The sequence below is a fragment of the Phacochoerus africanus genome, chromosome 12 (genome assembly GCF_016906955.1).
Source record: "Phacochoerus africanus isolate WHEZ1 chromosome 12, ROS_Pafr_v1, whole genome shotgun sequence".
NCBI classification, from domain to species: Eukaryota; Metazoa; Chordata; class Mammalia; order Artiodactyla; family Suidae; genus Phacochoerus; species Phacochoerus africanus.
Genome location: NC_062555.1, coordinates 13,209,906 through 13,236,671, shown reverse-complemented (window position 1 = coordinate 13,236,671; position 26,766 = coordinate 13,209,906). Strand labels below are relative to the sequence as shown.

At 40.1% G+C, this 26,766-nt stretch overlaps 1 protein-coding gene across 4 annotated transcripts in view; it reads left to right on the top strand.

Annotated features, from left to right (window-relative positions):
- Window positions 1–26,766, top strand: part of GPATCH2 (G-patch domain containing 2) — a 176,725-nt gene that overhangs the window by 85,620 nt on the left and 64,339 nt on the right. For all 4 annotated transcript variants that reach the window (XM_047755620.1, XM_047755621.1, XM_047755622.1 and 1 more), the window contains exon 6: window positions 21,782–21,849. In XM_047755620.1, coding sequence (XP_047611576.1) covers window positions 21,782–21,849 — 68 coding nt within the window. The remainder of the gene's footprint in view (window positions 1–21,781; window positions 21,850–26,766) is intronic.

The window sequence follows — 26,766 nt, the reverse complement described above, 5'->3', positions numbered from 1 at the left end:
TTCTTTCGCCCATTTCAAACCTCTTAATTAATTTCAGTTTAGCAGATGTACATTGAATGCCTACTATGTGCAGATACTGTCCTAGGTAAGCCCAGGCACCAAGATTACTTGAATAGGCCCCACTCTCAAGGGATTTGCTGTTTAGCAGAGCAGGCATGTATTTAATCTAACGTGGTCGTGGAGGAAACAGAGGGGCTGAGGAACTACCAAGAGAAGGAAAAAGCCGAAAAGGACTCCTTTCTGTTGATTTCTAGTCTCGGAAAATGATCTAAGAGGAGTTCCCACTGTGGCGCAATCGGAGCAGCAGTGTCTCTGCAGCGCCAGGACGCAAGTTCAGTCCCTGGCCCAGCAAAGTGGGTTAAAGGATCTAGCACTGTGACAGCGGTGGCACAGGTTGCAACTGTGCCTCGGATCTGACCCCTTGTCTAGGAACTCCATATGCTGCAGGGTGGCCAAAAAAAGAAAAGAAAAAAAAGAAAAATGATCTAAGAACTCAACTTAGAATGATACAATGCTTTTTTTTTTTTTTTTTTTTTCGGTCTTTTTGTCTTTTCAGGGCTGCTCCTGCAGCATGTGGAGGTTCCCAGGCTGTAGCTGCCGGCCTCCACCACAGCCACAGAAACGCAGGATCTGAGCCATGTCTGCAACCTACACCACAGCTCACGGCAACGCCAGATGCTTAACCCACTGAGCAAGGCCAGGGATCGAACCCGCAACCTCATGGTTCCCAGTCCGACTAACCACTGCGCCGCAATGGGCACTCCGACAGCATGCTTTTGATGCAAAGGATTTTTGAATTTTTTTTAACAGATGTGAAAATTGAGGAGCCATTGATTAAGGATTTCATATAAGACTCATAAAGGCTACCACTTGGGCTAAACCTTCCTAATGACTAGAGACCAAGCAATTAAGTTCAAAACTGTGTAGTATTTTCCATAATGGCAGTGCAGTTTCCCAGAAAGAAGGGGACAGAGTAGGCCGATACAAATGAAGAAGGCACTTTAGGCTACATCAGGGAATTGAGCCTTATGTGTAGGTCAGGTTTGGATAGATGGAGAGTATAGTATAAAAGGCACAGAGCAAATAAAATAAAAGTGAAATAAGAGGCTGGAATGAATTCGAAGTATGAGTGACAATTCCTGGCACAAAGTCTGTGGGTGCCTGCTGTGTGCCGAGGGCTGTGCTTCCTTCGTCTCTGTGTTTTCTCTCTGTATTCCTTACAGATCATCTATAAAATCAGCATTGGGCCCAATTTATGGCTGAGATTAAATGAGGCGCAGAGAGATTGCTTTACTTAGCTAGGTCACATAGTTAAGATGCAGAACGTGGATTACTTCATTCTACTGCAGAGGACTCTTCCTTCCCAACTTTCCTCCTATACGAGACTAGGGAAAAAAAGACAGGGTTAGCTGTTGGACGTGTGGAACTTCAGAGAAGAAAAGGCCGTGTATGTGTGACCAGTCAGTAAAAAGATGATAACTGAAACTAGAAGAGTTGGTGCATTTTTCCGGAAAGTCCGTCTGTAGAGAAGAGAGTGAAGGGCAAAGGATGTGACTCTGGGAAATTGGAAGAGAGAGTGTCAAATGGAAGATACAGGTACGTGTGTAAATACGATGGCTTTGTCTTGCTGTTCGCAAGGGTTTTCTTTGGTTTGGGGGTTTTGGTTTTTACTGATGCATTATTGTTGCGAACTACCAAATTTTACATATCCTTTAATAAGTACTTTGCCTTCCTCTGTATCCAGAAAGTTTTCCATGCGTGATGGTATACATGTGGCTTTGAAATTTGACTTCTTGTATAAGGAGTCCTAGTGATTAACCATACAAACAGGAAATTCTGCAGGGTTTGCATTAAACCATACAAAGAAAGAAAAAAAGAAGGTAAAAAGTAAGCAATTTGAGGAAGGAAAAGCAGTGGGTAAAGTGATGAGGAATAAAAAATTTTTAAACATTTTTGAAATCTGGAGTCAACAGAGGCGATGAAGCGAATCAGTTCTAGAGTTTGTGGTAGGCCGCTTCCTCCTTTCTTGGTGGTTTTAGTTCCAATTCCAGGTATACTGACTACCCACCTAAAACCTGAGTCATTTGTCCATGTATTCATTCGACAGATATTAGAGGCACACAAGATGCATTTAGAACAATCTTTTCTTTTTGGCTTTGACTTAATGTGCACATTGACCAAAAAAGGAAAGAGTAACTTCTTTCTTTGTGAAGAATCCACCCACTTAAGCTGAGTAGGTAGATACTTGACCTTGAAGTCATAATCCAAAGGGAAGTTATTTTTTTCATTGGAATTGGTTAAGTCAGGTGACTGGAACTGAAAACCAGCCACAGGGGACTGATGAGCCCTAACTAACAACAAGATCGGATGGGAGGTGTCAGGCTTATTGGTTAAACCGATGTGGGCTATAAATCTAGATGTGCTCCTGGTAACAGTAGCCAGCAGGTACTGAGTCCTTAATGTGCTAGACGTTTTCCAGAGGATGTGAGGTCCCTAAGAACCCTGTGGGGCCGTTGTTACTATTATTGCTCATTGCCCTTTTACCCCGAAGTAAAAAGAAGTCAAAGAACTTGGCTAGCTGCAAAGTGGCAAAGCATGAGTTTGGAAGAGATAGTACGGCTTTCCAGTATGTAGTGCCAGGTTGAGCTGCATCACTGAGCCAGGTATCTGTAGTATCCTAAGCCGAGTGTAGCCAGTACCTTTACCGCTCATGTCACAGTCAGTACTGTGCCTCAGCCAGCTGTGTGGTCACGGGACATCTGGTCACCCTGTGGGAGTTGTGGGAGAGTCAAATCGGTCTAGATTTTGAAAGAACAACCAAGGATTTCCCTGGTGGCCTAGTGGTTAAGGACTTGGCATTGCCATTGCTGTATCTCGGGTTACTGCCATGGCTCCGGTTCAGTCCCTGGCTCGGGAGCTTTTGCACGCTGTGGGCGCAGCCAAAAAATACCAGTTTGTTGTTTGCTTAGTCCTGGTGGTAGTGGGTGCAGAGGGGACCCGTTGCGAGCTTTTATTATCTTTAGATATTGAATTTTTTCATAGAATATACATAGTTTTAATAAACAGAAGAAGCAATTTAAAGCAGAACTTGTTTGAAGTGTGACTGTGGCGTTGTTCATATGGACAATCAAGGGCCTGATCACCAGGAAGGACATGGAGAGTTTTTAATTATAAAGCTAATACTTTACCTCTTTCATAGTCTTTTTAAATTGCCGTCTAAGATTTCTGATTTGAGAATTGACTAATGTTTCCTTGTGTTTTTATGGCTTCTACATTTTCAGAATGGAAGTGATACAGAATTTTTTTTTTTAGCATGAGAAGGCAGTTAACTGCAAGGTCTGTAAGAATCTTTCTGATAGATGTTATTTTGAATTCATTGAAACATTTCCATATGTAATTAAAAGAGCACATTGAGTTTTCCCACTAGTTATATGTTGCATTCCCATTGTTACTTACACAAGATATATGTCTGTATCGATATTCAATAAAAAGGGGCTTACTGAAAACATACATACCTAGGATTCTGATTTGTGTGTTTCAAAGCAATTCAGATGTCAGCCATGACTTTTATTTGAGACTTTCCTGTAGATGTCCAGATAAAACACACAGATACTTAAATCAACAAATGAAGGCTGTTTCATTCCGTGTCTACCATGTGCCAGACGTTGTGCGGTCTTTGGGAGAACGATCATGGTTCCCATTCCCTACGTGCTTATGGTCTAGGGCGAGACTAGATACGGAAACAGCTAATTAAGGCACAGGGTGATAAATGGCACCCGTGCAGTGCTTAGAATATAGAGAGGTTGCTGGGAGCCCAAAGGGTAATCGCTAAGTCAGTGGATACCAGTGCACTAATGTTATTCTGGGACATATGTCAAGATACAGTAAAAGGACCCAAAATATTATTTGGCTCATAGTGATGGTTTTGAAGTGAGTTAATTAAGATATTAATATGCATCACCAAACTCATTTGTTTTTTTCCTTTGTACTGCTGAACAAAGCTTGACTAGTTAGATGGAGTTAATTCTCTTGAAGAATTATTTACAAGAACTGAGATATGAGTCAGTGGAAAGTGGCTCTTTCTCCGCATAAATATACTATCTCACTTAGCACCTTCGATGTCATTGATTAACTGTGGACGCTGCATGCCCAAGACCGACCTTCCACACCAGCCCTTTCGTCGGTTTCCACCCGAACAGCTGACATTTGGATGGGCTGCCATGTGTATTTGCAAAATCAATCAGGGTTTCCAGTTTTGCCTTTTCAGTTTGCATTCCGTCTGACATTTTTATTCAAAAAGAAGTTACCCTTCTGTTGATTCTCTGTCGTGCTGCAGAGTTTTATTTATTTATTTTTTCCTGCATTTGGTTTCAAGCTTTTCCTATATGTGTACATGACAACTATGCTTTGCATATTGTAAAAGCATCTCTCAGGACATCTCTGCTGGTGTCTTTCCCCTCCTGTCTGTCCTCCTTCAATCAGGTCTGGCCCAGTGGTCCTCAGACCTTAGCATGAGAATCACTCACAGGGAGAGTTCCCATGTGGCTCAGCTGGTTAAGAACCCAACATAGTATCCCTGAGGATGTGGGTTCGATTCCTGGCCTCACTCAGTGGGCTAAGGATCTGGCATTGCCACAGCTTGTGGTGTAGGTCGCAGATGCGGCTCGGATCCAGTGTTTCTGTGACTGTGGTTTCGGCCTGCCACTGCAGCTCCTGTTTGACCCCCTAGCCTGGGAACTTCCACATGCTAGAGGTGCAGTGGTTAAAAAAAAAAAAAAAAAATCACTAGCAAGGCTTGATAAAACCCAGATGGTGGGGCTCCACCAACCCCCCACCAAGGTTCTCATGCAGTAAGTTTGGGGTGAAGCCTGAGAATTTGCATTTCTAACAGATTCCCAGGTGATGCTGATACTGCTGGCCTGGGGGCCGTCCTTGGACAGCCATCGTATGTGTACCAGTGCTCTTCCAAGGGGGCTGCTGGGACTCACCAGAACTCCTTCAGGGGGTCCACAAGGGCAAAACTGTTTTCATAATAATACTAAGATCTTATTTTTTTACTTCATTTTTTCACGAGTCTATGATGGTGTTTTCTAGAGTCTCTAGCAACGTGTGTGATACTCTTGGGTTTAAAAATGAAGGCAGATTTTTTTTTTGTTTGGTTGGTTGCTTTTTATTTCTTTTCACAGCCTGCTGCATATGGAAGTTCTCAGGCTAGGGGTTGAATCAGAGCTGCAGCTAGGGCTTATGCCGCAGCCACAGCAACACCAGATCCAGGCCACACCTGCGACCTACACCGCACCTTGCGGCAGTGTGGGATCCTTAACCCACAGAGTGAGGCCAGGGATCAGATCGAACCTGCAAACTCAGAGACACTGCATTGGGTTCTTAACCCGTTGAGCCACAACGGGCATTCCTGACAGTTTTCATTTCCAACAGCAGAAATCCATAAGACAAAGGCCCTTCAGAGCACTCGGTCATTTGTAAGATACAAAGTCTGAGAACTGCTGGCATAAGGAAATGAGCACAACGTCTTGAATTGAAACCACCAGGACACGGCATGTTCTGGCTCCTTTCTCAGCCCAGACCAGTCTTGGCTTGGACACACCAACCTCTGCTCTACTCCGTGGAGACGTCTGCCCTGCTTCCAAGCCTCCAAGTGTGTGGTTCTCCCCTCCTTGGCCGGACTGCTCTGCGTCCTTCAGGGCTCAGCACAGCTGGGGTTTCCTCTCCCACCACCTTCTCCGTACTTATTCCCGTGGTAGAATTTTCCAGCAATCTGTCGTATTCTGGTTGGCTTGTTTTTATTTCCATGTGTCTCTCCATCCCATCAGTTCAGGGTCCTCAGCCTTTTTCTCCGGGGCATCTCCTCCGCTTCCTTAACCAGGACATATTGGAAGGGCTCAATATTTTCTCGTGGACTAAAGGAACTAGATATTTTGGGACTAAATTACTAGCTCTGCCACTTGTTAAGCAGGTGGTCTTAGGTGGGTTGTTTTCACCTCTCTGAGCCTCGTTCACGAGCTTAAGATAATCATTAGCATCTTGCCGAGTCGTGAGTGTTAGAAATACTGTCTAGGCAGCTTCTGAGAGCCCAGGCCACCTAGAAAGTGTTTGATGAGATCAGTAATCGTGGCTACTGTTTACTTAGTACATACCGGTTCGTCACAGAGGACAAAGGCACGATCCCTGCACTTGGGAGTCGGTCACGGTCCAGTGGAGCGTGATGCTTGGCATTCTGATTGTGTAGCCTGTCCCGCCGAGTTGGGTCGTAGTGACATCGTATCCGTGTTTCCCAATCTGCCCGTGTCAGGTTTGTTTCCAATTCCGTGGTGCAGTTTCATATCCACAGCGCTCAGAGTTAATTCCATGGGGCAACTCAAGAATAGTTAGTGGTACCTGGTCTCTTAGCTATACTGATGCTTAGATGCTGTGCATGGATAGCTTCCTTCTAGAGCCAGCGTTAAGAGTGTATCCCACTGTTGTCTCAGCGTGTACGCTAATACTCGACAGCCTTCTTTCTGTCCATGAATTCTTCTAATAGTGTGCCACCCCAGAAAGATAATAGAGCAATTTTCTGTATTTTTCTGGGATTCTTTTTTCTTCAAACTTTTGACCAACTTGAGTGAAAATTTTCTAGGAGTTCATTAAAGATAGTAATGGCATCTTTCATTTTCTGTATTTTAAAAATTGTGAACTCTTCTTTATGCAAAATACCTAGTGAATTATACTCACTTTTCAATTTATTCTCTGCATACTTCCTACTATAGGTTTTTCTTTTCTGTACTACTTAATTTCATGAAACTGGCATTAGAATGGTTTTAATTATACAGATGGCATCATAGTTTCTAAGACAACAATCCAGATTGTTGAAAGACTAGAGCATTTAACCTGTTTGTGAATTCTTTTGAGTGTATAGTAAGCTGTTTTATGACTCTCACAAAATGCTAATCAGCTGGAGTGAATAATCTTTATGCTTTTGACCAATTCAACATATGGTTCAGTGTAGACAAATGTCCTAAGTTCTGTTGGTGATAGAACAGTAAATTAGAACCTGCTGGTTTTGAGAAATGTGTATTGTAGAGGAGACAAAAAAAAACATAAATTTTAACACGAGGCAGATCTGTTACATGATAGAAGAAGGATACAAAGAAATACAGGTATTCAAAGTGGAGAGAGAAATTACTTCTGTTGTGCGTGGATCAAAGAAACCGTGTGTGTGTGTATGTGTGTTTGAGTTGGGTCATGGGACAAGAACGCATTCTCTTTGTTACTTTAATAGCATCAATTTGAATGGTGTGCCAGTTCAAGTTTCTTTTCGGCCCTTAGACTAGGCCAAGAACAGCAAATCAGCTATAAAACATTCAATTTAGGGACCATTATTATAGATAAGATACTTAACTCTATTTTATTTAAACTCATGACCTTTCCACTAATTGAAAAGCATCAGCAAAGCTCTAGCTTATATAGTCACTAATAATGTCTTAGTGGAAACTCCTGAATGAAATTTCTGATTTAGACTGGCCACCTTGTGGTTTTAACTTAATTTGTGAAGCAGCTCTTCTCTATAATTTGGTGTGTTTTGTATAGTAAATATGTATCAGCATTTCTGATAGGCTCATGAGAAGCAGTTGCTCGGTTGTTTCAAATAATTCACTGGAAAGAGTGATTGATGACCCCGGTTTTAAACATCTCCCCTTGGACTATTCCTCTGCAGGTGCACGCTCCTTGCTCTCAATTCCCAGCAGCCCTACAAAAACTCCTTATTTTTGCTTACGTCTATTGGAATATTTACTGCATCGTCTTACTATGAGATTGTTTGTTGCATTAGACTTTGAGACAATGAATGCAAAGGAGGATAGTTAAGAGACACTGATGTGTGTGTGTCTGTAAGATTATCTCATTCTATTCTTCGAATAGCTCTCTTAAGATGGGAGCGACTTGGATCCGCACGTTATAGGTGAGGAAGTTGAGGCAGTCGTAGAGCTGATACGTGGAGGAGTCAGAATATGGACCCTGGCCATCGGGCTCCAGAGCCCCCACTTTTAATCGTTATGATCTTCTGCTCCTAAGTACTACTTTTTACTGGAGAAAAAGAGAAAACTGATGATATCCATAGATCCTAGTTCATTGCTTTAAACCCGGTGAATGATGCTCTACCCGTTGTGGTCACTGCATCAGACAGCGGGAATTACTGGTGGGATCCCACAGCACCTTGTTTTCTAATCTTATTATTAAAGTGATGTTTTGGGCACAATTGATTTTGTAACCTGCAGGTTGAAAACCATGATACATGTTATGTGGAATGTTGCTGCACAGTAGTGAAAAAGCTTAACCTGGTAAACTATTTAATGCTTTACTACGTACTTATGGATCACATCTATCCTAGTGTAAGGATAATTCTTCTATTCATGAGTGTATTTCTAGGGTTAATGTCAGTTGGTAAGGTAGTGGGACAAAAATTTAATACTTGGGGGAAAAATGTAGTTTCCTGATTGATTGCGTCTGATATTTCTCGTGAGTTTCCACTTATTGATATTGGGTATGGAGACCGGGTGGGGGGCGGGTAGGGAGGGTATGGGTGGAGGTGCAGGCGTCAGGGGAAGGGAAACAGATTTGCCAGTTACAGTATCAAGTATTTCTTGGGGGCATCTTAGTCTCTCTTAAAAATGCTTGGTCTGGCCTTTCTCCTCCCCCTCCCATGTGCTTCTCTTCAGGATGGCAGTAGGGAGTTTAATGTGCCCTCGGGGTCATGGCGATTGCCTTTAGTCCAGGCACCATCCTGCTCTCCAAGCACTGCTCTTTGGTCCTTGCTGATCTGCTGTGATCCCAGATGCTAGAGTTCCCTGGTGGCTCAGTGGGTTAAGGATCCCACATTGTCACTGCTGTGGCTCAGGTTACTACTGTGACGCAGGTTCAGTCCGTGGCCAGGGAACTTCCATGATGCTGTGGGTGTGGCCAAAAAAAACTGTGTAATCATATAGACGCCTCATTCACTGACATAAGTCTGGTTGCCTTTGGCAGTTGGAGTTGCCATGCTGGTGCTGCTTACTGAAGCCCATGCCTTCCAGCCATTTGTGTCTGATCTCCAAGTGTCTGTGCTTCTTTGGGTCCCAAGACTGTGCTCAGCCGCTGGCTCCCTCGTTGGGTTACCTAAACTCCTGGATCAACTGTCTAGCACACTCAGGTCGTGCAGGACCAGTAGCAGCCTCTCAGGCTAGCCACCTAGCACCCTCCTTCCAGAAATGCAGCGTTTCTATTTCTGGGCCAATTTGGACAGAGCACCAACTCAGGTGGGGGCTCTCCTGGAGACCCGCCCCTGAACCAGCTGTGCTGGAGCTAAGCAGGTGTTCCTCAGCTTCCCACGCTTCTCTGGTCGTGCTCCTCATTTTATCCCACGGGAGTGGGGGCAATTAGAACAGAGGTTTCTAACTTACCCCCTTCCTCACTACAGCTTCTGTTCTCCTTTCCGTGCTCTATGGGAGCGGGGAGGCAGGAGCCTCAGAGCCCCTGGCCATCATAGGCAGAAGGGCTCATCTCTTCACCCTGCGGGGAGAAGAAACTCTCCTTGTGTTTCCCAGGCTCTTTTTTGTTTGTTTGTTTGTTTGTTTGTTTTGCTCTACCCATGGCATGCAGAAGTTCCCAGGCCAGGGATCAAACCTGAGCAACAGAAGGGGTAATGCCAGGTCCTTAACCCACTGAGCCACCAGGGAACTCCTCCCAGATTCTTGATTATAGGAACTCAGATTAGAATGTATTAGGAACCAGGGATTAAAATTTAATGAGGATGAAAATGCAGTAATTTCAAATATGAAAATATTGTCTCCACTTTGGTTTGTTTCTTTTTATTTCTTGATTTGAGGACTCCTTTTCTTAGGGGAGTCTGACAGTTTCATCTAATAGGGATACTCTAGCTCAGTTTTTGGAGACTAGAACATTCTGTTTTACAGACTGAACAAAAACCCCCAGATTTCTGAAACTTTATTACCTATCCAACTTTTATTTCGAAGAGACTCTAGTCCAATCCAACTTTTATTTCCATAAGACTTCTAGTCCATTCGGGCTTATTTCTTCATTTCCTTTCTATAGACTTTTGATCCACACCTCGTATCAGTGTTTAGCCTATAATTTCCCCCCTTCCATCAGCTTAATTTCGTCCCATTTCCAACACTCAGTTTAACTCTCATCTCCATCAAAAAACACGTGCTAAGTCTGTGGCTTTAAGGATCTCTCTTTGTTGAGCCGCTGTTGCAGTTATGGCTAAGTGCATACCGTTGAGCAATTGTTTTATCTCTGTTGGCTTCATGTCTTTTGAATTTGTAACTTCTTAGCTTGCCGGATTTGTATTTTGCAATTCTTTAGAGTCTTCTGTAGCACCTAGTAGAGTGCTAGGCATATAAATAGATGTTCAATATTTCTTCTCTGCTTGTGGATTCCTGGCCCACTGAAGGGCATGTGTTTGTATTGTTTTAAAAATAAAGGTAGAATTTAATGGATACATCTAGCATTATTATTATTAATAATAATTAGGCGTTGGGCTTGGTGGATATAACTTGATGTCCAAATAATGGCAACTTGAGCAAGAGAGGGTTTTGTTATTTTTTTCTCTCATGTCATGAGAAGGCATTTGATAGCTTTGTTATCCAGATAAAGGATGGCAGGGTAGAAACCTTTGATTCTTTTGATTTTTCATGTCTAGTCAAAAAATGGGTGTTGTTGCCTGTATGCCAGGCACCCAGAGGTACAAGGGAGGGCCCAAGGTACGTGCCAGCTGGCAAATGCCATTGAGAGAATTTCCCTGAGAAGCTCCACCCAGTGACTGATACATTCCTTATTGGTCAGACCTTACCTCTCCTGACCATCTGCCCGTCCAGTTGATTTTATGATGCAACTAGAATTAATAAGCCTGATATTTACTCCCATCAGTTTAAAGCTAATTCTAATAAATATCCCCCAAATATGAGGGTCCGATTGTGTGGGGTTTTTTTGCTTGAAATGCGTATTGGCCAAAGGATATTTAAAGTTATAGGTTATTATTCATGACTTGTGTAGCCATTCCTCGAGAAAGATTGGATGTCGTATACTAAGGTTGTACTGTTTTCTATTAACTCGTATTTGATTTGTTTTAAATTAATTCATTCACTCGTATATACCTTAAAGAATATTTTGCATATGCTTGTTCTTGTTGTCATTTGCCCTCCCTCTCAAGTCACAGGCAAATCGTTTTGTCTTGTTTTGTTTTTTAAGTTATAGGTGTGTTTTAGTGCAGTTAGCATTATAATCAGATCTTGAACTGCATTATACAAGATCGCATGGTTGCTTGCATCTTTGCTTAAGGAGACCAGCTTGTAGAATATAGTATCTTAAGTATTGTATTTGCTAAACATAAATCCTATTAAGATAGTTTTTAAATGTGAGAACTCTCAGTGTTTTTCTTATAAATTCCCCTCAGTGTGCCCTTGATATTATTAGACCCAATTGTTTAAACATCAAAACCAGGGGTCATTTTTTTTATTTTGATGTAAATTAAAATTCCATTCAGCATCACCATCAGCTTAAGGTAGGAAAAAATAAGCTAATTGATAAAAACAACTTGAAACTTTAAAAAATATATATATATACAATCCAAAAGGGCATATGCACCACTGGTAATGTTGTGATAAATTATCAAATAATTCAGGTGGAAAGAAAATAATTTTAGCTCCTGAAATGTTGATTGTGTCTTCCAAGTATCAGAATTATTTAAGGCATTTATAACTAAGCACCTGCAAGTTTTCCTTGTCCTGTCTGCTCATATTCTTTTTTTTTTTTTTTAATTTTGAGAAGCAGATTTCATTAAAATACATAAGATATCTTTGGAGAGAATTTCCTTTCGGACTGTAGTGTTCATAGCATTTTTTTCCTTGCAGTTTAATTGAGATGTGCTTGACACACCGCATTGTGTACGTGTAAGATGCATAGTGTAATGATTTGACTTACATACATCAGGAAATGATTATCGCAGTAAGTTTAGGGAACATCCGTCATTCCTTTGGATACAAAGTTGATAAAACAGAAAAAAAAATTTTTCCTTGTGATGAGAAATCTTTGGATTTACCCTCTTAACAACGTTCTCTTCTAATGTACAGCTGTGGTCATTGTATTTATCGTGTCGTCCACGCCATCCTTTGTATTTATTTGATACAAAAGACGTTTGTACCTCTTGACCCCCTTCATCCCATTTCCCCCCCTCTGACCACCCTGCCTCTGGCAACCACCGATCTGATTTTCTGCCGTGCATTTGTTTGTTTGTTTGCTCGCTTTGCAAAGCATAGGTGAGTTTACACCGCTACGTTAGCTCCTGCTACACAGCAGCGTGATGCCGTATTTCTACACATTTCAAAGTGCTCGTCATGCTAAGTTGAGTTTTCTCCTGTTACCATAAAAAGATATTACGTAATTATTGCTAGTCTGCTTATATTCTTAATGTACATTTTTTAATGGGGTTGAATTTGTGTCCCAAAAGCTACCTTAATAATTTTGTATGGTTTCAGTCATGTTTGCTGAACATCATAATTAGCTTCACTGCCATGTTACCCCCTGACCTCTCCTCCAGTCAAGAAAAATTTTTTTTGCATGTACCGAGCTTTTCAGTGTATCATCATTCTCATTAGATACGGGAATTATTAAGTATATTTTTTGTTTCTTAGGTTCTATTCTTTATATGCTGGACTTTATGAGCGAAGCTCCAAGGAGGGAACACTTTCTAGCTTCTGCTTTCTGTGTATGTGACTCCTTTTCTTTTCCTTTCTTTCTTGCTTTTTTTCTTTCGTTTTTCTCCCTTTCTTAAGTTGCTGCAGCGTTGCAGGAGCTGGGAGGGGAGGCTTCAAAACACCCATTAAGATTTTTATTTCGTGTTTGAAATTTCTTTAAATAGGTGAGCATTATTTTTAAAAGCATTTTGAATGTCCACAGAGATAAAGGGATTTTTATAAACAAACTCCCCGGCAGGAGCTATGTTACATGCTATATGTTTCAGGCTAATAATAAGGGCTCACTGTGGGTCAGTGTGTCACATCCCAGTGGTGTCTGGTGAGATGAAGGGTTATCTGATATGTCAGCTGGCTAACCCTGGGAACAGTTTGGAGCAGGCAAGATAATGGGACTGAATTCTGAAATGAGGGTTGAAATGTACTGGAATATTGTCACATGTGAGAACACTAACTTTTTTAAAATAAATGTAGTCACCTCTTGACATCATTAGGCATATTTGATAATAATTCTTAATGGGGTATATTTTAAGTGGATAAATTGGGTAGAGGCTGAAGTGAATCACATATAATGGCATGTTTAAATAGATAAATTTAAAAAATCACTCATTCCATCAGGCACAGGAGATTTTTATTAATAGAAAGCTACTGAGCAAAAATGGAAGTATTTTTTTCTTCTCTATCCCAATTACTACATTAACATGCCCCAATGCTAGTAAGCTTTTAGCTTCTTAATCACTACTTGAAGTTCTGAGTATAAAATTACTTCTACCAAACATGGGTACAATACCATGGAAATCTTTAAAATTGTGGTGCTTCACTGTGTTTCCAAGAGAGTAGCTTCACAAACCATTATAGAAAACGTTACTACCTTCTTTAAAATCACAAATGCTTTAAAAGATTCTTCTTTCAGCCTTTCTTTGTTTTTCTCTGCCAAGTCAGTTTGCCAAACCTAAATAGACACTTAATTTTGAGAAAAAGTCTGTGTGTCTGTGTGGTGTGTAAAATGAAGTTCAAGAAAATATTTATCTTTCCATGTACATGTGAGTTGCTTGATGCAAGTTGAATAAGATAATCCGCATTAATACTCTTATGGCTTATAACTTGAATTTTTAGATGTATAGATTTTGAATGGAATCTAAGGGTGTTGCAGTGGGATGAGCTTATGGAGGTGTTTTTACACCATCTCATGCACACTTTGTTTATTATTTTGGCATTTCCTCTTCTAAAAGGCAAATCTTAATGCACAGTGATTTCGTGTGAATATATGTGGACATTCCTTATTTCCTTGAAGCCCACAGCACTGCAAGCATCATAAATGAGTGATTTAGGAAGCCTTTGGTCAGCCAGCAGAGGCCACTCACAGCTTGCTACTAAAACTGGACAGCAAAGTGAAACTCTTTAATCACTGTTGGCCATCCTCCAGAGCTGGGTAATTTTTAGGTCCTTACCCCCAAAAAAGTATTACCAGGGAGCAGTGTGAAAAAGCAGTTGTCGCTGTATTTGTTTTTTTAATTATATAGTGATCGATCTCTTCTATTAAAGCATTTGGATCATCCATTATTAGTGCAGACCGGAAATGAGAATTTGTACACTTAGTAATTCGAAGTATCATTATTCTCATAGGCCAGTAAGTCTAAATTCTTCATTATTAATGCCAGTTTATTTTAATGAGGGGAAAAAAAAACCTGTTCAAAGTGAAGATTTAAACAATCACAAATGTTTCGTTTTAGAATGAAAATATAAGAATTGCTACTCTAGTCATTTGAAACTATGCGTATGTATGTAAGTGTGTTGCCACACCTTCATCGGCTCAGAATCATCTGCATTTTGAGCGTTCTTTTAAAGCGATACATGTGCTGCTGTTGCTCGAAAATGTGCAAAGGTCACTTTCTAGATCACCCGAAGACCGTCTTCAGCCCCTACTCCAGGTGATGCTGGCACCTGCAAAGGTTAGCGTCTTCTCTTTGACGCATGCGATTCCTGCTAAGAGAGCTAGTCCTCAGCGGAAAGGCCAGCCCTGAGCTTCTCTGTGCTTTATATCCTGTGACTTTTTGGATTCTTTATAAAAGCTTTCTGGTTTGATGGTGTAATCTCACATGTACATGGACCCGCTTCCCGAGGGAAAAAATAGTCCAAGTTCTCAGATGTTCTGAGTCCCTTCATGTATTCTCCTCATGAAATGTTTGCTTGTCTCTAATGCAGCTGTTAGATTTGTTCTACTCCTTTGGCTCTACTGACTGGTCGTGGAGCCATTTGTTATTCTTGTTAGTCTGTCCGTAACGTGTGCTGACAACCCTGTGCGAGCTGACATGCTCGTGCTTGCCTGTATTTAAAATAGCCCCATAGGGTACCCTGAAGGTGCAGCAGAGACCAGAATGTCCTTGGATGGATCTTTGCAGGCTGAGGATTTCCCCAGAGTGTGCTCTAGATTCAGGCCAGCATCTGCTGTGGCAAATCCCCAAACACAGGAAACACGTGTTTTGGCGTGTGGTCTGCTTTGTGTGGCCCCCTGTAGGGGAAGGAGCAGTAAATTGTGAAGAGGACAACTTGGGTTCAAGTCTGACTCTGTTCAGTCTTTGTGATCTGGGTGTCAAGTGCCCCACCCCACTGGGGGTTCAAGAATCCTGATGGCCACGCACGTTAGCCACCTCGCCTGTGAAAACTTACCCTATAAGCAGGCAAGACCGATAAAGAATAGCGGTGTCACCGTTAATCACAATAACCTTTCTATTAATTATATTAATGCTTGATATGTCATGGGTAGTTATTGTCACACGTTCTTTGTCAGTTTGTTCATGCTTATATCGTTCCAAGGAGGATGACAAATTCCGTAGTAAGAGTGTAATGGAGCAATATGCTATTTCTTTCTTTAAAACAAACAAACCTCAAACCCTTGAAATTAGAGGAGCCCCTTAACACAGGACTTTATCAAGAGAGCAAAAAAGATTTAGTTCCACGTAACAATATAACTAAAATCACGCACCTGAATGGGAACCACATACCACAGTTTAGATAGTAAATTTAAGCATTGTTCTATAGACACAGTAGGTAGCTGCGAGAGATGGGTTGAATTGTTCCAAATAGATCAGCTTGGGGTTTAGAACGAGGAGTAGTCAGCTTCCACACCAGGAGCTGGAGAGAAGGACTGCACTGGAAGGCAGGGATGAGAATAGAGAGGGCTTGGCCTGCATTTCTCCTTAGTTTTAACTTTGCTTTCAGTGTCGAGCTGTGGATGGGTCTGGAATGAGAAAACTGACGTGCTGAAAAGCAGCGATTTAGAAGGTTGAATTTGGAGTTCCCGTCGTGGCTCAGTGGTGAACGAATCCGACTAGGAACCATGAGGTTGTGGGTTCGATCCCTGGCCTTGCTCAGTGGGTTAAGGATCCGGCGTTGCCGTGAGCTGTGGTGTAGGTCACAGACGCGGCTCGGATCCCATGTTGCTGTGGCTCTTGTGTAGGTCCAATTCGACCCCCAGCCTGGGAACCTCCATGTGCCGCGGGAGCGGCCCTAGAAAGGGCAAAAAGACAAAAAAAGAAAGTTGAATTTGGTGCGCTGGTAAGATGCAGGGAGAGAGAAATGGTATATTGCTTCCTTTTTGGAGGTGATTTTTTTTCCCCCTTATTCCTCTTAAATCAGACAACTATTTCGTTTTCCCCTTTATCTTATAAATACTGTCCATTTAGGCTACCTGTATTGCTGCTTTTTTGTATTTGCGTGAAAAGTAATTCTAAAGTACTTTTTACTTTTTTGTACGTTGTCTTAAAAGTAATTCTAATATTGTTTTTCTTAAATGTTTTCCATCCCTAAATAGATTGTGTCTTTTGTGAATTGTGACCATTCTGTAATATTATATATGAGAATAGATGACATAAGGAAATATTTTATGCATTCCCCCCAGCTATCCGGTAGCAAATTTTTAGATCACTGTTAAAAACACATGTGCCCAGGAGTTCCCGTTGTGGCTCGGCAGAAACGAATCTGAGTAGCATCCATGAGGACACAGGTTCGATCCCTGGCCTTGCTCAGTGGGTTAAGGATCTGGCATTGCTGTGAACTGTGGCTTAGGTCACAGATGCCACTCAGATCCCGCATGGGCATGGCTGCGGTGTGGGCCAGATTTGACTCCTAGCCTGGGAATTTCCACATGCAGGAGGTCCTCAAAAGAGAAAAAAAACAAAACAAAACAAAAAGATGCGCCCTCATTTGAAATACTTTTTGGAGAATCAATGTTCTTCTCTATGTGATTAAAAGATAAGCATTCACACATTCATTTTAACAGCTATTAATGAAATCAGCTACCACAAAACATTGAGAATATCATTTTCTTGGGCTTATGTTTTAAATGGAGGTGAGTGTATAGACTAGCAAAAGTTTCCTTCCAGCTCTTTGCTTTCCTCTCTTCTTATGCCCAGGGGTCTAAAGTCCAATTTTTAAGCCTTTTGTTGTTGTTGTTGAGTTGTTTTCCTTAATATCCGTCACATATTATTTGACTGACACATTCGTTGAATGTACCAGGGGGCCATCGTGCAGAGCCTGCTCAACTTTAAAGGCTTGTTTCTTTCTTCAGAGAAGTTGAGTCAAATTAATTACAGTCCTTAGAGAAGCAGGAAACCTCTGGGTCTTGACAAACTGGCAGGAGGCTCAGGCAATGTCTCCCTCTAGCCTGGAGGCCCGGCCCGTTTGACTGACCAGTCCTCACAAAACTGAAAGACCTCCTTTTGAATGGCAGCCTGCCACCATACGTGCTTGTCAGAGCAGGCACTGAAGCAGAATAGCATTTGGAAAGCAAATGGAGTAATAATCGTAAATGAGAGCAGTGTTGGGAGAATAGCGATACTAGAGTCAGAAGAGAAAGGATCATGATTTCAGAGTTCCCTGGCGGCTCAGTGGGTTAAGGACCCAGCTCTGTCACTGCTGTGGCTCTGGTTACTGCTGTGGTCTAGATTTGATCCCTGGCCCGGGAACTTGGCGCATACCAAAAAAAAAAAAAAAAAGACCAAAACGAAGCGAAAGGATGATGATTTCTTTTACTTGTTTGGAGACTCTGCATCATGAATTTACAAAGGGAATCTTATTCGTTGAGAATATAAGTAGGATATAATGAACAAACTCATTATTTATCTCATAAGCCCATTGTGTCTTGGATAAGTTATCTGATTTCGGAAGTAGTTCCTTCAACCATCTAATTGTAGAATGGGATGAGATGCAGAGGGTTTGGTAATAATAACAAAATGAAAATGAGGTATGAAACCAACTCTTCTCTTTATCTTTTAAGGAAAGTCATGAAATCAAGTGTTAGTAAATTAGTGACAAAAAGAAGAAATTTATTTTAATGTGTCTAATAAAGTTGAGAAAATAGATATTTTGTCATTGAAATCATTTGGCCAAATTTCCCTTACGTTGGTGCATTTATTGGCCTTATGAATTTTGATGGTCATACTAGTACAGCTGGTGTTAAATTTTATCTCTTGCTGCTGCATGCCTGTTTTCTAAGGTTGATAACTTGATTGCAAATAATAACAACTACTATTTAGTAAACAATAGGAAAAACTGGGGCCCATGTGATCTTTTAACACTTAGTTTATTACACAGTCTAATAAGGCCATAAATTGACATCAATGCCGTGTTTTCCAGAGACCCTCCGTTGCTATCTAACTCTGTTACTTTTTGAAATTTAATCATTTGTGTAATAAACCAAGGAAATGAAGAGGAAGAGGCCAGCTTTATTTAGAATTGTAAATATAGGCTATAATACTGTTTAACAAATGAATCATAAAAATCCAGAGCACACGGTATGATGTTTAGGATGGTTATCAGTAAATATTGGCTAATTATTTAAAGGACTGCCTCCAGAGTTTTAACACAACAAGAATTGGATTGTGGAGATACTGTTTCTCAGGAAAAATGTAATACCTGTTTCCTGCGTAAGCTTCTGAGATGAAAATCTACTTTTCTAGCAAACTTTACTGTGTGAATATCTTACTGGCTATTTAAAGAGTCATGATTTTTTTTTTTTTAATTTGTGATTTCTTTCTAAGACATTTCTGGAATAAACAGAAAGCATAGTTTTTTTGGAGAATAAAATAATCACCATACTTAATCATTGACTAGAAATGAATACTTTGGCCGAATGTCTTAAATTGTGTCATTTTATTTTTAGGAAGATTAACCCTGAATTATAAATTTTAAGAGGTGTTCTATAAGAATGTTTCTTGACATTTTATAATACGTTGAGGTGTCTACTAATAATCAATCACATTAAACACGTTTTCAAGTTTAAAATACACTGAAACTCCAGTACAGCCCTGACTTTCACCAGTTGGATTCTGTACTAAGAGCTTATTCTCAGATTTTGTGTCAGTGACGTCTAGTCCCTAAAGAAGCAAGAGGTTTCCATTACAAGGACGTTTTACTCGTGAAGCAGGCCGGTGCTGTGGACCCTAAGGAGATCCTCATGTGTGTGGGTCTCAGCGGGTTTTTATTTCATTTTTTTAAAAATTCTAAACTGTGTCTATTTGCACATCTTTAAAAGTAAAACGAAAATTGACCCAAAATAATAGTCAAGGATATTCATTTCTTTTTTTAAAAAAAGGACCATGTGCTAGGTGAATACATAGAGTCATTTACATGTCTACATTTGATATTATAAATCTTTTGTGAGTTATTTGCAGCAATTGAATTGAGCTTATGGTTTATATATATATGATTTCTGAGAAATACATAGTATGATTATTTCTGACTAGATTGAAAGCTTACATTTGTATTGTGGTATAAATTAGTTATAAATTCTGTTTTATTGTATTCAGTTGCATCGTCTTCATCAAGCAATTTATCACATGGGTGTATGTGAAATTTCTTCATTTATTAAATTTCAGATTATGTATTTCAAGCCAGAGCAAGCCTTAAACATTTTTTTTCCATAAGTATAGCTTCAGGTAAACAAGCAATTTTAGCCCTGAAAATAGCTTCTGCTTCTGTCAACACGTTGTTTATTCTTTCTCTGAGATAAAAAGTTCACTTTTCTGATATTTGTACCAAGATAAAGTCAGTAAACAAGATTAATATAGTGTGGAAAAGGTTGTCAGCAGCCCTGGCAAAGGAAATAAGTTGCCTGTACATAGAACATACTGTAAACTGAATAAAAGTGTCAGGTCCACCATGAGATAATGTGATCATGAACCTCTAACAAAGCATGACATAGGCACAGTCGGCTTTTCTCATAGCCGCAGTGTAGAAAATGGATTACTGTATTCCAGGGGTACCCACTGGACTAGCATGAAAACCTCATTTGGGGATGAATGCAGGATGTAGTCCTGGAGTTGAGCCACATGTTTACCTGTGGTGCTCAGACCCTAGGCTTATTAATGTCATCATCTCTGCACGTTTGCAATATTTGCATTTCTTGGAAATTCACTGTGTGCAGGCATCCTTGTTACGCAAGCGATCCAAGATGAAGCACCTTTTTTGAAAATGTTCATTTCTTTTCAGGGGCTTTTTTTTTTGCCTCATCATGCCTTTTTGGATTCTCGAAGTCAGGTGGCATTTCTCTAATTATAGGGGGATTTTTTTTTTTTTAATATGACAGAGCATAACTTAAAGCCTTTTGCCATAAGTTTATGTCTTGTCCGTTGGGAGGGTGGATTCATTCTTGCATGATGCTGTGTTTTTATTTCTACTGAGACCCCTCCATAAGATAGGAAAGTTGTGAAGTTTTCTTTCAGAATGGGAATAGCTTACAATATCAAAAAAAAAAAGAAATTGAACCATTGTTTCTTTATCAGGTTTTTACTTTTTATTTGGAAATAAAGGAAATAATGTTTTTCTCTTAAGTGAAATTACACGGATAATTCTTAACTTTACAGAAAACCCTACTAAAAAAGGACCACTCACTACTTCCTTGACTTAAGTTTTTTATGCATTGTTTTTTGTTTTTTCCATTTTTTCTTTTTACAGCCGCACCTGTGGCATATGGAAGTTCCCAGGCCCAGGGTGGAATCGGAGCTGCAGCTGCAGGCCTACACCACAGCCATGGCAACACTGGATCCAAGCCGCATCTTCAACCTACACCACAGCTTGCAGCAACACCAGGTCCTTAACCTGCTGAGCGAGAGCAGGGATCGAACCTCATCCTCACAGACACTGTGATGGGTTCTCAACCCCCTGAGCCATAACAGGAACTCTGAGCATTGTTTTTTTGTTTTTTGAAGTTCAGTTGATTTACAGTGCTGTGTTAGTTTCAGGTGTACAGCAAAGTGATTCAGTTATACATAAATATATATGCATATCTATTTTTTCATTTTTTTTCCATTATAGGTTATTACAAGATAATGAATATAGTTCCCTGTGCTATACTGGGTCATTGTTGCTTATCTGTTTTATATATAGTAGTGTGTATATGTTAAACCCAAACTCCCAATTTGTGTTCATTTTTTATTATTTTTTTAATGGTTGCACCTGTGGCATATGGAGGTTTCCTGAGCAGGGATTGAATTTTAGCTGCAGCTGTGACCTATGCTGCAGCTGTGGAAACACCGGATCCTTTATTCAACCCACTGCAGCACAGCAGGAACTCCTTCCACGTGTATGCATTTAAATTGTGTGCATTATAATACATGTTATTTACATTTAGGAATTAACTGTAAATATGTTGGTTGTAAAGAAATGTCTTCTCAACATGAATCTAATTAACTAAACCTTTTTTTAACATATAATTAAGTATATTTGCAGTTGTACTGTATTTGGGCATGAGAGCCAGTCGACTAATTTTTTAAAAAGATTCGTTTTCTATTAGAAAGGTATTTTTAAATAGTTTAAAATTTTGAGCAGAGGAACTCCGCTAGACTAAAAGAAGGAATGCCCTCTTTACAGGAATTAACTTATTCTGTTGGCTCGTGCAGTTGCATTAGATTTCGAGAATTAATGTTATATTCTCCATTTCAGAGTGGGTGTCCTCAAATGAAAACATCACGCTTATTCACTGTCTTCGTACAAACACAACTGTGACCTCTTTTTGGTTTGAAATCTCTTTTCAGGTGACCACTCCCGGCCCAGTCAGTAACAAGAGAATGGTTCACTTTTCCCCAGATTCTCATCCCCACGAGTGAGTATGCACTGTGCAGTCTCGTTGGGCTCTTCTGCATCTTTCTTTGGGGAAATTGGTAGCTGTTGCTGGTACAGGTGCTTTAGTTTATATCCATCTTTAAAAAAAGAGCAAACATCATACACCAATGGCATTAGTACAAGAACAGTTTAAACGAAACCCATGGCAGACATTTAAAGAAATATTTTCAAATACAGTCATTTTTTTATTGTACTTGTGATAGAATTTGAAATTCACCTGTTAGTGGAATATATTATCTTGAAGCATTTAAATGTTCATTCCGTGAAGTAGCATCAGGCGCTCCTTCTCCTCATCCATCCTCACTTCTTTCCTCCCACAAGCCTTTCTAAAGGACTGACGTGAAGTGACTGTTTTTCTCATTCATTCTCTACCTTCTGTTCCTGCCCAGCGTGAGCGGTGAAGGGACCAGAATGTATCTTCATTGAGCAATAAAAGAGGAAGAGACTAATTTACTAGATACTTCCAAAAAATCAAAGCTTTGGCTTTATTGAGTGATTGGGTGAATTTCTAGGTGCTCATTCGATTTCTAAATATGTCTTTGTTGGAAAACCTTAAATAAAGTATGTATTTTGGCTCATTACCAGAAGTCTCCTATGAAGATGGTCGAACTTGAGAAGGACCAAAGACCATTAAAGTATGGAATGATCTGAATTAGTTAGGGAATGCATTTTTTTCTGGAAAACAATCGTATTAGTACTCATTAGATCTTATTTTTTAAATCTACTTTTTAATAAATATAAACAAGTTATTGTTTTGGCAGTAACTTACAAATATTAATATATTAATATGAATAAAATATATTTATATAGATTATTTTATATAGATTTATTTTTATGATTTATCTTCCCTTTTAATAGTTTATCTGATATTCACTTTTTTATTATCCCAGAAGACCTTTTGTCTTTTTTCCCTCAAACATAAATAGAAGAATGGATAAAGCATTTATTATCTCAGAATGACAACCAAAACATTATATATGTTTTCATCTTAATTTTCTGTTCTAAAACAAACACTCAAGAAAGTAGATTATAGTGCTGTTCTTAAACCAACTTTTGGTAAAGATTATAAATGCTCTGAGAGCACACAAGTGCCCTGACTCGTTATCAGCATTGTATTCCTGTGTCAGCTCATTGCCTGGAAGGCAGTAAATAGCTTTTGAGGGAGTGCGGACAGGAAAGTCCGTATTTAAAATAGGACAAATTCGATAATGTCGGTTGAGTACTGCTTCTCAGATTAGCAGGTGTGACCCTCATTGTAGTGTCCCTACCTCCCATCCACGCCCATCTCCCCAGTGGTTCTCGGTGGATTAAATAAGAGTCTTGGGGGCGGGGGTGGAACTTGGATGCCACTGTTTCAGCGTTTCCCAAGCCATCCAGCGTGTTCGATTACCATTCTCTCAATACTCATTTAGTCATGCCACCAGGTCCCCCTTTTCAGTATCTCATTCTGACTTCCTTTTTTCCACATCAGTTTGTTCTTCTTCTTCTTGTTCCTTGTGTTATAAGGTGAGGTTGTTTGGATCTTTTGTTTTTATTTATTTATTTTTTTGATGGAGGGCGTTGTCAGGATAAACTTCCCTCTAGAACTCTTGTCTACTGCCTCGCTTATGTTTTGCTATGTTGTGTTGCCATTTTCATTCCTCTCAAGATATTTTTTGATTCCCCTTTTGATTTCTTCTTTGACCCACTGGTTGTTCAGGGTCATTTTTTTAAATTCCCACCTATTTGTGAATATTCCACTTTTTTCTTGGTTTTTTTGTTTGTTTGTTTGTTTTTCTTGTTTCCATCCATTGTGGTTGGAAAAGATACTTGCTTTGATTTGTCTTCTTAAAATATTTAAGACTTCTGTTGTCACCTAACATAATATGTATCCTAGACAGTGTTTCTTGCGTGCTTGAAAAGAATGTGTATTCTGCTGCTGTTGAATGGACTGTTCAGTATATGTCTTTTAGGTTCATCTGGCTTAACATGTAGTTTAAGTCTAATGTTTCTCTATTGATTTTCTATCTGGTTGATCTATTATTACCCACACATTACTCAAAGTGGGGGTATTGCTATTTCTCCTTTCAGATCTGTTAGCATTTGCTTTGTATATGTAGCTGCTCCAGCGTTGGGTGCACAGGTTTTTACAACTGTTATATTCTCTTGATGAATTGATCCCCTTATCATTATATTTACGGCCTTCTTTGTCTCTTGTTAGTTTTTGGCCTAAAATCTATTTTGTCTAGGAGTTCCTGTTGTGGCTCAGTGTTAACGAATCTGACTAGGAACCACAGGTTGCGGGTTTGATCCCTGGCCTTGCTCAGTGAGTTAAGGATCCGGTGTTGTCGTGAGCTATGATGTAGGTCGCAGCCTCGGCTTGGATCCTGAGTTGCTGTGGCTCTGGTGTAGGCCGGTGGCTACAGCTCTGATTAGACCCCTAGCCTGGGAACCTCCATATGCTGTGGGAGCAGCTCTAGAAAAGACAAAAAGGCAAAAAAAAAATCTATTTTGTCTGATATAAGTATAGCTACCTCTAATTTCTATTGATTTACATTTGCATGGACTATGTAAATCCCTTCATTTTCTGTCTATGTGTATCCTGAAATCGGTAAAGTCAGTCTTTTATAGGTAGTATATATACTTGGGTCTCATTTTGTTATCTATTCAACATCTTTTAATTGGAGTGTTTAGTTCATTTACATTTAAAGTAATAATTGATTGGTATGGACTTACCACTTAATAATTGTTTTCTTTTTATGTTGTGTATCCATTACAAATTTTATTTATAGTTAATTTTAATACTTTTGTCTTTTATCTGTTATACTAGAGTTACATAAGTAATTTTCTCAACATTGTTATAATATCAAAATATTCTGAATTTACATCTTTACCTTCACTGGTGAGTTTCATACTTTCATAGGTTTTCTTGCTACTTTTTTGGTGTCCTGTGATTCAGCTTGAAGAACTTCCTTTAGAATTTCTTATAATGCTGGACTTGTATAAAGCTGTTGTTTGGAACACTCTTATCTTTTTTTCCATTCTGAAGGACACCTTTGCTGGATAAGGTCATCTTGGTATGTATCTTTTGAAACTTTGAATATATCATTCCACTTCATTTTGGCCTACACACTTCTGCTGAAAAATTTGCTGACAGTCTTATCAGGGGCGGGGGTGGGGTGCTCACTTGTATATAAGTAACAAATTGCTTTTCTCTTGTTGCTTCTAATATTCTCTCCTTGTCTCTAACTTTAAATGATTTAATTATCATATTTCTCAGTGTGGGACTCTTTAAATTCATCTTATTTGATACTCTGGTCTTTGTAGGTCTAAATGTCTGTTTCTTTACGCAGATTAGGGAAGTTTTCAGCCCCTATTTATTCAGATAAGCTCCCTGCCCCTTTTTCTCTTGCTTCTCCTTCTGGGATATAAAGCTTATAATTTGCCCACTTGATGGTGTCCCAAAATCCCTTAAGCTATTTTCACTCTTCACTCTCTTTCTTTTTTTCTTTTTGTTCCTGTGATTGGATGAATACCATTGGTTTTTTTTTTTTTTTTTTTTTAGTTCACTAATCCTTTCTTTCACTAGATCTAGTTTGCTTTTGATTTTCGGTCCAGTTACTGTATTCTCTAGCTCCATGATTTCTGCTTGGTATTTTTTAATAGTTATCATCTCTGTTGAAATTCTCGCACTGCTCATACATTGCTCTGCTGACCTTGCTGAGGATCTTTAAGACCATGACTTTGAACTTTCTTTTGGGTAAATCACATTTCTGTTTCATGAAGATGAGTTTCTAAAGCTGGATCTTGTTCTTTTGTTTGGAACACATTCCCGCTTCTGCATTTACCTTGGACTCTGATGTTGGTTTCTGCCCCTCTTTCAGTCTTGACAGACTGGTCTCATGCAGGAGATGAACTCTGTCAGGCAGCTCTTGGTTGTCTCTCAAACCTTTGTGATTATCCAAGCCACCATCTTTATTCTTGGTGGCTCCTGGTAGGGGAGGGTGCGCCAAGATTAGAAGCCAGACTCCCTCTGTTGGCAGTGGGGAAAGTATATAGTTAAGCCCCTTCAGAGAGAAACAAGATGCATGTTGGCCCTCATTTCAGTCCATCTGCACTGAGCTTGGGTGTATTGCCATGGCAGGGGGTTGGGAGAGGGAGGAGATATTGTTTCTTTGCCTGTTTAAAAACTGCTTCTTTGTTTGCTTTAGTCCTGTGGGACTAGTGAATGCAAGTTCCACTGGCTGGCAGAACCAGGAGATCCAGGGGCCTCTCCCTCAGGTGGTAGCTGCAAAAGTTGGGGCACCAGACATGTTTACAAACTTCTTCCAGAGAGGTGCTGGCAGCCTGATTTTATTGCTGTAGCCAGCAGAACTGAGAAGGCAGGGCATGTGCCCACCAGCCCCCTGGACTCTGAGGAGGATCACAGCCAGCCCCGAGGTGCATGCTAGATTAGACTCCAGAACCACAGACAGCAGCTTGTAAAGTATGCTGTCAAGACCCTTCCAGGAAAAGACAGGGAGATGGACATTGTTGCGTGTTCCCTCTGGGCTGACCCTTGCCGGATACCACAGAGAGTGCCCACAAGCGTTAAGAACTGCTTTTTGGCCATAGTCCTTTGAGACTCAGAACTAGGTGCTTTGGGGGCCCAACCTTAGGAAGGAGCGTTCAAATTACCTCTCTTCCACTTTAGAAAAAAAAAAGATACACATTCAATTGTAATCTTGTTTTGGTGCATTGCCCTGTAAAAGCCTCTTGAGTTCCAGGTGGGAGGTCATTCCAAGCATTGTGCTGATATCGATGTTGACAAATTAAGTAACTAAGTCACAAAGCTTTTTTTCCTAATTCTTAAGGTCTAATTGTTATGTTCAGCAGTTGGTAGATTATTGAAAATAGCCCTTGATTTTGAAATCACTGT